This window comes from Bos taurus, chromosome 4 (assembly GCF_002263795.3).
Source record: "Bos taurus isolate L1 Dominette 01449 registration number 42190680 breed Hereford chromosome 4, ARS-UCD2.0, whole genome shotgun sequence".
NCBI classification, from domain to species: domain Eukaryota; kingdom Metazoa; phylum Chordata; class Mammalia; order Artiodactyla; family Bovidae; genus Bos; species Bos taurus.
In genome coordinates this window covers 33,210,735-33,226,741 of record NC_037331.1, presented here as the reverse complement: position 1 = coordinate 33,226,741, position 16,007 = coordinate 33,210,735, and the positions used below count along the sequence as shown (strand labels likewise).

General features: G+C 43.1%; 1 protein-coding gene across 1 annotated transcript; it reads right to left on the bottom strand.

Annotated features, from left to right (window-relative positions):
* Nucleotides 1–13,175: 13,175 nt before the first annotated feature.
* On the bottom strand, nucleotides 13,176–14,368 carry LOC511386 (nucleophosmin). Its single transcript, XM_010804133.4, is given in 2 exon segments — nucleotides 13,176–13,528; nucleotides 13,531–14,368. Coding segments are annotated over 2 exon segments (855 nt in total). The 5' UTR covers nucleotides 14,354–14,368; the 3' UTR covers nucleotides 13,176–13,496.
* Nucleotides 14,369–16,007: the final 1,639 nt, after the last annotated feature.

The following is a 16,007-nucleotide window of genomic DNA, read 5'->3' as shown; positions in this document are numbered from 1 at the left end:
AGGGAGTGGTTGATAAATTAGTTGTTTATCATGTTTGTGTGTTTGTCTGGTTTGTTCTGTGATAGAGAACCTATGTCTTGGACAGAGACGGTCAAGAGGTAATCCGTGCTTAGGTATTTCTTCGATTTGTCCACTCATTCTGCTGGTGATGATTCTGAGAAGCATATGTGTATCCACAGAGGAAAAATGCATCGTATGTCAACCTCTTCGGGTTTGTGAAGCTGGAGAACCTGAGGTGGACAGGCACCATAGGCAACCCAGCGTCACTCTGCATTTGGGAGCCTTTGAAAGTATTAGGGAACAAATGCAACCACGCTAGGTAACCCGGACACTACAGCTCCTACACTGAAGAGAGCTGTGACTTAGGTTTGTTCGCAGGGAGAGCGCATGTTGGAACACTGTAACCCTGTAACACTTAGAATCCAAGACAAATTTCCACGTAGTCCTTCTAGAGTTTAGGACAAGGGATTGGGATAAGGGATGGACTAAGAACCACAAAGCTTCAGTGGAATCAGGTATGGAGCATATCGATCTACCAGCTCTGTATTTTATGGATCTTCTCTTTGTCAGGACTTTTTGTTTTAAGAGGAATGCACACAATCTTGCACCCAGTTCTATTAGACGTTTGACCCAATAAGTAATTTTATTCACTCACAGGCAGTCACATTTATTCAACAATACTTCTGAGAACCTGCTCAGTACCAGGCAACCACCAAATAGAGTAATACAGTCATCAAGAGAGTCATGGTCATAGTGTTGAGGCTGGAGTGGCAAAGAGAGACACGTGACACAGTGGAGTGACTAATAGCACAAGCTTTGAGGTTGATTATATCTGCCCTCAAACCTTGATGCCACCATCTACAAGCTTTGTAATCTTGGGAAAGTTATCTAATGTCTAACCTCTCTTGAGCTCCTTCCGATGTAAAAAGTGAAGATGATAATAGTAAATGGAACTAGATCAACCTTTAAAAAAAATAATTGAATAGAGAATATTTAAGACACCTGGCAAGTAAGTTTCCAAATGGTTGCTTGCTTGAATGCTTCCTTAGTCATGTCTGACTCCGTTACCGAGTCCCAGCTTGCTCTGCTCACGGCCTGATAGGCCAGTGAATCCGAGAGAGGAAGTACTGGGGCAAGGAAGAGACTTTAGTCAGGAGCCGGCAGACTGAGAAGATGGCAGAATAGCGCCTCAAAATAGCCATCTTATTGGGGTCTGGATGCCAGGTTCTTTTATAGATCAGAGAGAAAGAAGCAATGAGGAACTAAAGTCAAAAGGCAGACTAGAGAGGGAGAGGCAGTGGGGAAGCAAAGTGAAAGGTTCTTCAGTCTTGCAAAACATCTCCAAAGGGATGTCCAGCCTTCAGAAGAAGGGGTGTGTTAATCTCTTCTATTCACAGGTGGGCAGGGACAAACAATCTCTCCTCGAACTGAACAAAGACACATTAATTTACATTAAAGCAGAGGGGCAGGTTCCTCTAAACAAGCCATTGAGTACGATTATAATAATAAAGGCAAGTTAAAGAAACAGTTTCCAACCTGGAGTCAGAATTGGCTTCCTCCCTGCAACATTTGCAGTCCCATGGATTGTAGCCCACCATGTTCCTCTGTCTCGGAGAAGGCAATGGCACCCCACTCCAGTACTCTGGCCTGGAAAATCCCATGGATGGAGGAGCCTGGTAGGCTGCAGTCCATGGGGTCGCTAAGAGTCAGACACGACTGAGCGACTTCACTTTCACTTTTGAGTTTCACGCATTGGAGAAGGAAATGGCAACCCACCCCAGTGTTCTTGCCTGGAGAATCCCAGGGGCGGGGGAGCCTGATGGGGCTCACAGAGTCGGACAAGACTGAAGCGACTTAGCAGCAGCAGCAGCAGCAGTAGCAGCAGCATGCTCCTCTGTCTATAGGATTATCCCAGCAAGAATACTGGAGTGGGTTGCCATTTCCTTTTCCAGGGGATCTTCCTGACCCAAGGATCAAACCCGTGTCTCTGGCATCTCCTGCATTGGCATTTGGATTCTTAACCACTGAGCCATCAGGAAAACCCCACACTGTGGAGATGCACTCCCCCTATTCTGGTGGCAAGGAAAGCTTCCCCAAGGAGCCATTTAAATCAAAACCCCCAAAGAAGAGCGTACATTAACCAAGGTGAAGAGCAGAGCCAAGAAGACAGGCCAGAGAGACTAGATATTCATGTAGGGTATATTTGAGGAGGAAGGTTGAGTCAGGAATAGTGACCCTCTGACTCTTTAGCTGCTTATTCTCCTGTCTCTTCAATTTTCTGTGTCTCTCTTCCATTCCTTTTCCTAAAACCCAGTTTCCTCATGACTGCTACTCACCCAAAACTTCAATAAACCAATGGCTTTAGTTTGGTTTTGGTGCTAAACTCAGGGAAAATGGATCTTATAGCTCCAGTGCCCACCACTGCTTGGGGGGCTCAGTCTCTCGTCTTTAAGTTCAGATTCTCATGAGAAATTTCAATGGGCTCAATCTAGATTATAGACTGATTTCTAGTTACATAAAGTCCTCCATCCCCAAGAGTCAACAGGTGGGACCACACAGAACACATTTTCTAGGGACCACCCCCTTGAGGATGGTTCAGTTCAGTTCAGTCACTCAGTCGTGTCTGACTCTTTGTGACCCCATGGACTGCAGTACACCAGGCTTCCCTGTCCATCACCAACTCCTGGAGCTTGCTCAAACTCATGTCCTTCAAGGTGGTGATGCTATCCAACCATCTCATCCTCTGTTGTCCCCTTCTCCTCCCACCTCCAATCTTTCCCAGCATCAGGTCTTTTCCAGTGAGTCAGTTCTTCAAATCAGTTGACTAAAGTATTGGAGCTTCAGCTTCAGCATCAGTCCTTCCCATGAATATTCAGGACTGATTTCCTTTAAAATTGACTGGTTGGATTTCCTTGCAGTCCAAGGGACTCTCAAGAGTCTTCTCCAACACCACAGTTCAAAAGCATCAATTCTTCGGCACTCAGCTTTCTTTATAGTCCAACTCTCACATCCATACATGACTACTGGAAAAACCATAGCTTTGAGAAGACAGACTTTTGTCGGCAAAGTAATGTCTCTGCTTTTTAATATGCTGTCTAGGTTTGTCACAGAGTTTGTCATTGAGGAGGGTAGAAGATTGTTTAAATAAAGAAGAAACTATGTCTGTATCGGGTCAATGGTAGGATTTTCCAGTGTCTTGCTGCTCAGAGTGTGGTTCCTGGACCACAAGCAGGACATTACCTGCTAACTTCTTAGATATGCAGAGCTTCAGTCCTCACCCTAGATCTACTGAATCACAATCTGCATTTTAATAAGATCCCCAGGGGACTCAAAAGCCCATTGAAGTGAGAAAGGTGCTTTTTTCATACACCTCCATTTTACAAATTGGCCATACAGATGACCCAGCCAGTAACCATCACTTCTCATTTCTTGATCTTCATTGTGCTTCAGCCACTCATTCCAGTGCAACATTCTGGACTTTGGCAAAACCCAGAATGGCACTGTGTTTGAAATAGCCCCAGATGGGCCATTTATTAAGCCTTCTCCTCCAATCCCTTTACATCTTTCACTCCTGGTCAGTACATCAGTCCCTTGGTCCCTTCAGTGTCTCCGATTTTTTGGTCTCTTGACTCCTTCTCAGTGGATCTAGTCTCTCATTTTCACTTTCTTCCAGCTTAGATTCTGTGTTCTCTCGCTGTAGTCACTCTTGTGATAGTATCTTCAGTTCTCTTATCCCACACCTGGGCAGAAAGTCCCCTAAAATGCTAACCCTTCTGCTTTCTCAACACCTGTGGCCAAGTGTCTAGTGCAGCTGGAGGGGGAAAAAATCATAAATGTCCCTAATTAGAGTAATTTTAGATTTAAGGCAGCCAACCTCAAGTATGCCCTTAAAACCATGTGGAAGTCCTGTGTTGCCTGGACAACTGAGCTGTGTGTTGTCTCCGCTCCCTGACCCTCAGCAGAGGACTCAGCTGCCTGCTTCACAGGGAAAAAACCAAAGCCATTCCATGGGAATTCCCTCCACTTCCCAGCACATCTACACACCCACCTCTGCCCACCCTCTTCTACTCCTCCTTCCCTCCAGTGGAAATGGAAGAGATGCCTGTCTGTCTCTCATGTTTTATGTTCCGCTGCACCCCATGATCACAGGCATCTCACAGCTATGATTATAGTTTTTCTGTGAAAAGCATTTAAACATGCTCAGTTTCAACCATGTTAAAACAAACAAGCAAAAACCTTGCATTAAACCGGTGTCTCCCTCTGGCTACCACACTCCTCCACACCCTCTCTGGAACTCTTGGTTGCCTTGGTAGCCAGCTTAATCCTCCCCTCTTCTCCCCGGAAAGCAGAGCTTACCTCCCATTATAAAGGGGAAAAAATGCCAGATGTACATTCGTAGCTGGGGGAGTGGAAAGTGAGTGTTAGGGTCACTGAGTCATTAAGGCAAGTCTGCTGGGGACTTTTAGGAGGGTTTTGTCCCTGATAAAAGGAGGGAAGTACATGAAGAGAGCTTTCCCTCTAGACATTGTCATGTGATGATGTGGCCTTTGGAGATGCTTCTACCATCTTATGACCATGTAGGGTGACTTAAGAATATCCCAGAGAAACCAACTGGAGTCTTAAGTTGTGTGTTTCTTACATGTTGTGTGCGGGTCTCTGTGTGTGTGTGTGTGTGTGTGTATTGAATGGGAGTGACTCTATGGTCTGAATCATTTTTATCTGGGTATTCCCATGCTCATAGCTGAAAGTGTATTGACGCATTTTTAAAGCCAAACTTTCTGTAAAAAGCTCCACAGAGATCGTATCCTCTTCCTCCCTTCCCACATTTGCCTCAATCACTGAAATCTGGTTTAGCAGCACTACTTCCTGGGTGTTCTCTCAGGAAGGTTCTCATGAGAACTTTTTTGCTGAATCCACTGGACCCCTTTCAGGTCTCCTCCCACCTGGCCTTTCCGTGGCACTTTGCCTTTTAAAATGCGGGAAGTAACCTTTACTATAGGTCTTCTGCTCTTCCTCTGCACGTCTCTTAAATATTATTCCCCAGGGCTCCATCCTTCATCTTTTCTCTTCTTACTACATGCTTTGCAAGGGCCATGGCTTCAATTTCTATCTCTATGCTAAGGACTCCCAAACCTATATAAATGGACTTCTACGATTTGCCAGGAGAGAGATAATTTATGAAGAAAGTCACTTGTGAAGTTAAATAACTCCTTTATTTCAGATATAATTGAATCATGCTTCTCCCCTTCCGCTGTCTCTACAGTAAAGCTTCCCTGGAGAGCAGTGCCTCTCCATTCCAACTGGACATTAAATACTTAGGATTTTTGAATACCCTGGGTGCTTGGGGCCACACCCCAGGCCAATAATATCAGAATCTCTGGAGACAACACTCAGCAACAGTATTTTTTCAAAACTCCCCAGACAATTCTGATATGCAGCTAAGTAGAGAATCACTGGTTAAAGGGCAAAGAATTGGGCTCAAAATCTGGGCCTAGAGTTTCACTGTGGATCTTTATTCTGTTAGAGAAGCACACTGACGGAAACTGCCCACCTCTAGGCACCATAGTAACCATTTGCATGAGCTGTTTTACAACAGGAGGTCTGGTAAGGAACACAGAACTAATAAGCCACCACCAACCTGGAGAGTTCAGAAAAGATCAGAAAGTGACACCACATGTCCAACCACCTCCCAGAATCCTTCTCGCTGGCATCTGTCTTGGCTGAACACGCATGCACCACCAGGAAGGACTCTGAGTCAGAAAAATTGACTAAAGACAACACAAACTAATCTCACTACCATGGGATTAGTCACCAAACCCAAGACTGTGGCAGAGCAGTTCTCCTGGGTTCTACCCTACTGCTCTCCGCCCACGCACTCTTTCCCAATAAAATCTCTTGCTTTGTCAGCACATGTGTCTCCTCATCGGAGAAGGCAATGGCAACCCACTCCAGCATTCTTGCCTGGAGAATCCCAGGGATGGGGGAGCCTGGTGGGCTGCCGTCTATGGGGTCGCACAGAGTTGGACACGACTGAGCAACTTCTCTTTCACTTTTCACTTTCATGCATTGGAGAAGAAAATGGCAACCCACTCCAGTACTCTTGCCTGGAGAATCCCAGGGACGGTGGAGCCTGATGGGCTGCTGTCTATGGGGTCGCACAGAGTTGGACACGATTGAAGTGATTTAGCAGTAGCAGCAGAGCCTTAAATTTAGTCAGTCTAATTTTTGTTGTTTAACAAAGAACATATAGTTTGAGTAGTCATGTGATGGGAAAAATGATTCACAAATATATTGAATTTAGGCATCGAAACAGATTGCACCTATCAGTCTGAACATGCTCCCAGGAGCAGATGAGATATGTAGCCTTACTGCTAACACTTTTTTTACATAGAAGTGTCATGCGAGTGTATGTTCCTCGGTTCCTTGTCTCGTCACAACAAAGATTTGAAGCGACGGACATTAAAGCCCTCGGCGCGTCACAGCTCTTGGGTCTTGGACAAACCATGCTACAGCTCTATTTTATTTAGAAGATAGCAGGAAAGTGAGAGAGAGAGAAAAGAGCGCACACACGCGGGAGAGAGAGTCCCTGAGAGAGCGCTTTGGCTCCTCCTTTTATATGTTTTTTTCCTCCACCTGGGCCTGCCCTATGCAAATTGGGCTTAGCCAGGAGTGCTGTTGTTCTGCCTGAAGTCTTCACTCTGGTCCTTGGACCTCCCTTTGACCTTCCTTGTCTTTTAGCCACCACCATTTTGGACTCCTTTTCTCTATTCTACCTACCCAACAGAAGAATGAGATTTCTACACACTCCCTGCAAATCAGGCAGGTGTTGTGAAAGAGCTAGCTCAGTAATCAGGAATCACCAGTCTGGTCTGAGCTTTAGAAAGCTCACTTGGGCACCAGTTTCCTCAACTGTAAAAGGAAAGAGTATTTTTACCCTGACAGGTCTAAAATGCTAATAAACTGTGAGAATAACTGGAGGATCTGTTTTTTGAATATTTTTCTATTTTGAAATACGTGTAGATTTATAGAAAACTTCTAAGGGTAGCACAGAGAGTTCTAGTACATACCCTTCACCACCCACCTTTCCCCAATGTTGTCATGTTACACAACTATGGCATATTTATCAAACCTGAGAAATTAATGTCACTCTGATACTATTAATCGAATTACACACTTTATTTTGGAGTTTCCTAGTTTGAAATAAGGCTGATGTGTAGTAGAGAACTGTGGTACTCTGATAATGTCACTCTGATACTATTAATTGAATTACACACTTTATTTTGGAGTTTCCTAGTTTGAAATAAGGCTGATGTGTAGTAGAGAACTGTGGTACTCTGATAATGTCACTCTGATACTATTAATCGAATTACACACTTTATTTTGGAGTTTCCTAGTTTGAAATAAGGCTGATGTGTAGTAGAGAACTGTGGTACTGAGCACGTGTCAGAGGCTCAGTTTTATATCCATTAAAAGCTAAAGGAAAATAAATTTCCCCAGAGGATGTGAAAATGAAATGAGATATGGTAGGTGAAGCTGATTTTTATACTCTAAAGTGCTGTTCACTGGAATGAATCACAAATGATAAAGAGTCATTTTTAGATGTTTTTATAATTGATTTGGCATTGCTACTAAAGTGGATAAAATATGAAACAGTGGTCTATTGCCCATGGCTGGAGCATAGTTCTCTATTTGAAAGTGCAAAATTTGCACAGAGAAATTAGAGCAATGAAATAAATATGCTAATTTAAGCCAATCCTCTTGAATAGGATCAAATAGATTTTTTAGCTGAGGAACAATTCACTGAAGTTCTTACAATAAATTGTGAATTTTAAAGTGTGTGTGTATTGCTTTTAATTAATTCTTAATTTAGAAATCTGAAATTAGTTTCATGGACAAGGTAAAGAATTTTTTTAGGTTTTGAACTATAATACATTATTTTATTTTATTTTATTTATTTATTTGGTTGCTGGGTCTTAGTTGCAGCACACAGATCTTTAGTTTTAGCATGTGAGATCTAGTTCCCAGACCAGGAATTGAACCCAGGCCCCCTGCAGTGGGAGCCCAGAGTCTTAGCCACTGGACCACCAGGGAAGTCCCTATAATACATTTCTTAAGAAAGCTTAGAAACAAATGATGGGAATGACAGTAGGCAGTTATCTTTTGTTACCATGTCATTCAAGATTTAGAATATCCCTGAAAATGATTTTGAGTAAATTAATTAAAATTCAGGCATTTAGCTTTAGGAGTAGTGTGTACTAGGTCTTGGCTTTGTCACTAATTGCGTCACGTTTAGTTATGTATGTAACCCTAAGAGCTTCATTTCCTCATTGTAAATGAGAACAATGGGAGAGATTGCCTTTTAAAGATTTGTGGCACTAACATCAGGTGACTCTTTGGCCCTAAGAGAGGAAAGACTGAAGTTAAAGAGGAGAAAGAAAGGAAAATCTAAATATATACGTAGTTTACAGATGCAGTGTAGCTGTACTAGCAATTTGTGCAATGGCACTGGATATTTTGGGTCTTGTTCTGGGGGGCGGGGAGGGCAGGCTTAAGATCTTTCTCACAAAGGTGTTTGCTTTATGACAGATATTTTTAAAGCCATCACCACAGCATCACACACTCAAGCCCTAACCTGCTCGCCTTGCTGAGGGGGTCCTTCCCCTGTGGCTTCAGTTGTCCTCTACATAGACCTAACAACGGGGTAATCACCCTTCTTTTCTTAGAATAATGTCACTTTAATTATTTTAAGGGAGACAAGACAGGAATCCAGCTGTTTCATTGCTTAGGAATCCACATTCATAGTGAAAAACATCTAAAGAAGTAAATGGTATCACTTAACAAACTATGATGTCTCTTGCTAATTATGGGGAATTTATCAAATTAACTTTTTAAGTGTAAAAATACAGAAAAGTTTCCAAAAATGAAAAAGCTAAGCATTCATCATTCTTACTTCTGACTTGTTAAATAAAATAAATAGGACATTACATAACAGATTTCTTTTCCAGGGAAGAATTTGGGGAAGTTTTTTTTTTTTTTTTTTTTTAAGAAGCATGTTAAGATGTAGAATAAAATAATTAAATAAATAACAACCAAGGTAAAGAAATTCTCATGCAACCTGTCCATCCAACAACACACGCATTTTTCCTTCTTCAAGAGTCATTTATATTCTCCCTCGTGAGAATATTAGCACCACTTCCCCTTTGGCTGGGTTCCCTGACACTCCCTACAGTGAGAGCAGACATCTGATACTGAGCCTCTATTTTGGGAAAAGATATTAACACTCAGAATCCACATAGGAAGAAATCTCATCTAGAACACCCAGTGTATTTTTTCAACCCCATCCCCTGAAAGAGTGATCTGAGCAGAGCCTCTGAATGTCTGATATAATTAACCAACAGCGCCTTCCATTCCCCACTGTGGCGGGTTGCATTGTGGATTCCCGAAAGATGTTTACCAAACACCTGTGACTGCAACCTTATTTGAAAAAAGGATCTTTGCAGGCATAATCAAGGTAAGAATCTCGAGATGAGATCAGCCTGGAATAGCATGGCCCTACATGCAATAACAAGGGTCCTTGCAAGAGACGAAGGCCAGGGCAAGACAGCCTGAGGCTGCAGCGCCAAGGGTTGCTGGCAGCTGCCCGAAGCTAGGACAGAGGTGAGAAACAGATCGCCCTCAGAGCCTCCAGATAACCCTGCTGACGCCCTGACTTTGGACTTCTGGGCTCCAGAGTTGTGAGAGCATAAATTTGTGTTGTCGTCAGCCACTCGGTTTGTGGTTATTTGTTAAACAGTCTTGCAAAATGAATACTGGGCACTTCTGGGAGTTGCTCCCTCTCTCACTAGAGATGTTGCAAGAAGTTAATAAGGTTGGCCAAGTTTTCTCCTGAGGTAAGTCCCCTAGAAGAACCACTTGTTCCACAGTGAAGAGGATCCTAAGAGAACCATTAAGTAGATGTACAGAAAAGGAAACCTATTGCCCGTAGAGTATGACACTTACCTATCAAATAAGGACCTGAGTTTTGAACAGACACGCAGAACTTTAGGATCATCCTACAATGTCATCCTTACACGCTACGCCTGCTTCAAACTGCTACCTTCACTTACAGTTTTTTTGTTTGTTTTTTTTTTACTTTACCACATGGGCTGTAGGATCTTAGTTCCATGACCAGGGATGGAGGTGGCACCCCCTGCAGTGGAAGTGTGAAGCCTTAGCCCCTGGACCTCCAGTGAAGTCCGACAACAGCACTTTTAAGCAAAGATGTAAAATATTAGGATATCTCCACCTCTACTGCTGGCATTTCTGTCAGAAGAACTGCTATACTTGTTAGGTCATAAAGGTGCAGGAGACAATACTTCTCACCCCAGTAATTCTAAACCTAGGATTGTAGAGGCAGCTCTAAACCAACACAGTAAGAGACTTGGGAGTTTCAAGGTAACATTACTTGAGATAACAAAAGAGTGGAAGCAGCACAAATGTCCATCAACAAAAGAACCGATGAAGTCAGTGGACCAGATCTATATGGTGGCATACAACAAGGAAAGTGAGTGAACGTTTCAACATGCCAACATGGACGAATCTCACAACCGTAAGGATGAACAGTAACCGAAAAAAGTAAGTTGCAGAATGCTCATGATGCTGCTGCTGCTGCTAAGTCGCTTCAGTCGTGTCCGACTCTGTGCGACCCCATAGACGGCAGCCCACCAGGCTCCCCCGTCCCTGGGATTCTCCAGGCAAGAACACTGGAGTGGGCTGCCATTTCCTTCTCCAATGCAGGAAAGTGAAAAGTGAAAGTGAAGTCGCTCAGTTGTGTCTGACTCTTAGCGACCCCATGGACTGTAGCCCGCCAGGCTCCTCCATCCATGGGATTTTCCAGGCAAGAATACTGGAGTGGGGTGCCATTGCCTTCTCCAAGAATGCTCATGAGTACATAGCAAACACTGGAAGTGCCCTGCTCATAAACCCTTAGGCCTTATCATCGCAGCACAGGCCAGTCTAACCCTTAACTGTCAGTAACTTAAACCCTTTGCCGGGGGGTTGCTCTGTTTGCAAAGCCCACTCTGGCTGCACACGGGGCAAGCGGGAATGCCAGGAAGTTCACAGCATCCAAGAGCCAGCCCTCAACCAGTGATCCACAGGGCTTGGGTAGAAATCCTTGGGAGGAATAGTTCCACCGTGTATCTTCTACTCTGTCTCCTCCATGCGATTAAGGTATAGATGTCCACAGGGGTAGTAACTTCTTTCTTGGCTGCTTTTTCTTCCTTGTCTCAGGTCCCCACTCCCTTGCTGGGGCTTTGTGACTGTGATGGCTACTTTTACATGTCGGTTGAGCTATGCAATGCCCAGATGGCTGGTAAAACCTCTCTGGGTGTGTTTTGGGGGGGCACGCCTTGGAAAGACATTAGCATTTGAATGGGAAGACTAAAGATGGTGGCCCCCACCAATGCAGGTGGTCACCACCCAACTCACTGGGGACCTGAACAGAACAAGAAAGCTGATAAAGGGTGAATTTGCTTTCTCTGCTGAGCTGAGACACCTGTCTTCTCTGCCTTTGGACACTGGCGCTCCTGGTTTGTGGGCTGTCAGACTTAGACCAGACTTACACTCTCGGGCCCTGATTCTCAGGCCGTCAGACTCGGGGCTGAATAACACCACCTGCTTTCCTGGTTGTCCAGCCTGGAGACAGCAGATGGCAATACTTCTAAGCCTCTACAACCACATGAGTCAACTCCTATAATAAATACAAATCTCCTCTTATATGCATCTATACATATCCTATTGGTTTTATTTCTCTGGATAACCCTGACTAATACAGTGGCTCGCCTCTCAGATAAACTACTTGTATTAGAATTCATATCTCAGAGAGTGCTTCTGGGCAAACAAAACCAAGGCAGTAGGGCTCTATTTGTATGTGATTCAAAAATAAGTAGAATAACAATCTGTTGTTAAGAAGAGGTGCAGCATGTAGTTAAGGGTAAAGAAGCTAGAGTGGACTGCCTGGGTTTGAAGCATCTGCCACTTACTAGCTGTGTGCCTCTGAGCAAATCTCTAAACCTTTCTGTGCCTCAGTTTCCCCATCTGCTGAATGGGGATGGTAACGATATTTACCTTTATGATTGTTGTGAGGACTAGACTTAAAATACGTAACAAATTTAGAATACTGTCTTAAGAGTCCAAGCTATTACTACTGCATTTGCAATAAAACCATAAGGGAAATTTTAAACACAATATTCAGAAGCATTGTAACTTTTCAAAGCAAGGAGTTTGATAGGTTCAGAGCTGGGTATATGGGGGTCTCAAAGGTGCTAGTTAAGTTCTGTTTTTTTAAGTTGGGTAATGGATATATTTTTGTTGTTTTATTACACTTTATAACTTACATGTAAACTGTCTTTTAAAATATCTATCAAATAGTGCATAATTTTTTAAAGGTGAAAAAGTAATCTCCAAATATATTCAAATTTGTGTCTCTTATGATCTCACGGTACTGTTTCAGCTAAGGTTGCCCCTTCCCCACTTTCCAAGCGTTCCCTGGAGGTAGTGACCTTTCGGACTTTGCCTGAGTGGCCCCTTTCAGGAGACTTTCCCAGACACCTGTACCCTGTGAGGCCCTGGGCCCAGCCCACATCACATGATCCTCCTGGAGTTTCTCAGCAACCTTGTACTGTTATCTTTAAACATATCTTAACTTTAAAAATTCTATCCTTTTGAATGAGCATCGCACTTAAAATATTTAACAATTAGTATATGTTTACTTTGGGCTTCCCTGGTGGCTCAGATGGTAAAGAATCTGCCTGCAATGCAGGAGACCTGGGTTTGATCCCTGGGTTGGGAAGATCCCCTGGAGGAGGGCATGGCAACCCACTCCAGTACTCTTGCCTGGAGAATCCCATGGACAGAGCAGCCTGGCGGGCTATGGTTCATGGGGTTGCAAAGAGTTGGACACGACTGAAGCAACTCAGCACACACACATGCACACATATGCTTACTTTAGAAAAAAGATACTTGTGCAAAAAAAGAAAACGGTATTTTCACAATATCATCACTCACCTATAACCACTGTTAATATCCTGATGTCTGTCCTTCAGGACTTTATATTCTATTATACATTTAAAAACAAAATTACATTATAAAGTAGTGCTACTAAATGATATCCTTTTAAAACTTAATATACTGGAAACATCTTTTTTTTTTAATTAAAATACTGAGTTTATTTCACATGTATATTTTTGTCTCCCCACCATTTCCATCTGTCTGACCACCAATACTACTATTCCTATCATAATATTCCATACATACTTAAAACCAAGCAAAGGGTGGAGTTCCATCGTTAAAAACTAAACAGGCATTTTGGACAACACATTCTTGGCAATGGAACATGGACAACATTTATCAGACACGGTAGGGAAAGTTCTCACTCTGCATTATAAAAAGGACAGCCAGATATCAACTGTTACAGAAATGAAATAAGACGGAAATTTTTTAACAAACTGTTTAAACTATTTTCTTAAAGAGACTTCCTCCACTGCCAGAGATCTTGAATAGCCTCCTGGTCAGTCATCCGGAAACAATTCTTCACATAATTGATAAACTTGGCTTCCACTTTGGGAAGGGAACCACCTTTTTCTATACTTGCTTGCATTTTTGCTTTAGTGTCTTCTACAGAGCTAGGTCCTTTCGGTGTTTCAGGTGTTTTTTCCTGTTTTTTGAAGGATTCTTGACCTTTTGATCTTGGTGTTGACGGTTTTGAGTCTTTTCCATTTTGGTTCGATTTTGGGGCATTTTTGGCTGGAGTATCTCATACAGATTTCTTTACTGGAGCTTTTTCTTCAACTTCCTCCTCAGCATCGTCATCGTCATCATCTTCATCTTCATCAGCAGCAAGCTTTACTTTTTTCTGGGGAAACTTGCTACCACTCCCAGGGGCAGAACCCTTTCCAGATATACTTAGGAGTTTCACCTCCTCCTCCTCTTCTTCTTCTGACTCTGCATCTTCCTCCACAGCTACTAAGTGCTGTCCACTGATATGCACAGGCCCTGAACCACACTTGAACCGTAAGACCACAGGTGCTGTAATTTCAAAGTCCCCAAGAGAAACTGTTGGCTGTACAGACATTTTCAAAGTTGCCAGTGTTACTTTAATTGGACTGCCTTCATAATTCATGGCCTCTGCTTCAACAATGTATAACTCATCCTTTGCTCCAGCCCCTAAACTGACCGTTCTTAAATATAACTGGTGCTCATTTTCATCATTATCCACCTTGAAGTGATAATCTTTGTCAGCCTTTAGTTCACAACTGAAAAGATAGTTCTGGGGCCTCAAGGGGCTCATGTCCATGTCCATTGACTCCTCCATGGGTTGGCGGCACGCACTAACATGGGAGAGAAGCCGGACGGAATTAAACAACTACTATTCGAACCAGCAGCCGCACAGGATGGAATCACACCAGGGCTGTGTGATTTTTTTTTTTTTTTGAGAAGATTTCATTGCAGGAATAAACAGAAGAGATTCAACGGCTGCTTAGTCAACAGAAAAGAGGCAGAGTTTACTGTAAGGATGCCTGGCGCTAAGGAACACAGGATCCACGAGACCCTAGAAGGAAATGCACGTATGAAAGGCAGCAGGAGTTTGAGAAGCCCCTCTAGGGCTCCACCATTAAAATGATTACATGTCGCTGTGTATCCGGGCGTTCTCTTCTCTGTATTGACAGGCTTTCTTGCCCTAGGTATTATTTTTTTAGGTCCTTAAAGCTTCTGCTTTTTCAATTTCTTCTTTCTCGTGACTTCAACTTATTGAAACCTTTGGCTTTTTTGTGACCCATTATTACCCTTTTAGTATCTCTTTATCTTGTGGAGTTTCACCTTTAGCCTCACTCTGCCAATCACCTAAATCTCTCGGCAGTTTCTATTTCAGGCTCACAAGACTCAGATTCTGATAGACCCTGACAGTCTCCTTAGGGGCAGGACTTCCGTCTCAGGACTTGAGGTGAGTCAGTGGTCAAGAGACTGGCTGTCCTCGAGCCAGGTGGTCACTGCTGGTCTCCTTGGTCGTGTCCTTCCCCTGCCCCCATGCCCCTCCTTTATTCTTGCCTAGAAAATGTGTCTGGCTAGAGTTGTGGTGCCCTCTTGTGGAAGCTCTAGGTATTAAGTGAAAGAAAGTATTCACTCATTCTTGTCCAACTCTGCAACCCCAGGCTCCTTTGTCCATGGAATTCTCCAGGCAAGGATACTGGAGTACATTGCCATTCCCTTCTCCAGGGGATCTTCGTGACCCAGGAATCGAACCCACAGTTCTCCCACATTGCAGGCAGATTCTTTACCATCTGGGCCACCAGGGAAGCTTTTAGGTATTAAAAGTACCATCATTTTCTTCTAAAATTGTTTTCAAATTATGGGTACATGAATTTAGGGTCATAAAATCAACTAGAGACTGACAACTAGAATTTTAAGAATGGAATAGAGTGGAAGGAAATGGAACAGAATAGACTGGAACTGAACAGAATGGAACAAAACAGAATGGTGTAGCACAGAAAAGAACAGAACAGGATAAATGAGTGTATCACACTTCCTATGACTGAGTACTGTTTCATGAAAACTTATTTCATGTGTGTGTGTGTGTGTGTGTGTAAAACAATGTATGTGATATTCAAAAACTCTGAAAACTGGCATGACATAGGAATAAACATTCATCATAAATAACTAGTACAGTTGAACTGGTGAGAGACAGCTGCTCCTCAACCTATTATGGATGGGCATGGATGTGATAAACATGCTTATTTATTGATATCGGTCACATCAAAAGAACTTGAAAGACACTGTTCTAGGACTCAGTATAGTTATATATCAGAATTTTAATGATCATCCTATTTGTACAGATGTGCTATAGTTCATGCAACCTAGTGGCCCTCTCCCTTTTTCCATCTCCTCTCTAATCCCAAGGAATATGAAACAGCCCCACCACTAAGAGAGGCCCTAAGTGATTTGGATACGTGCTCATGACACAACTGTCC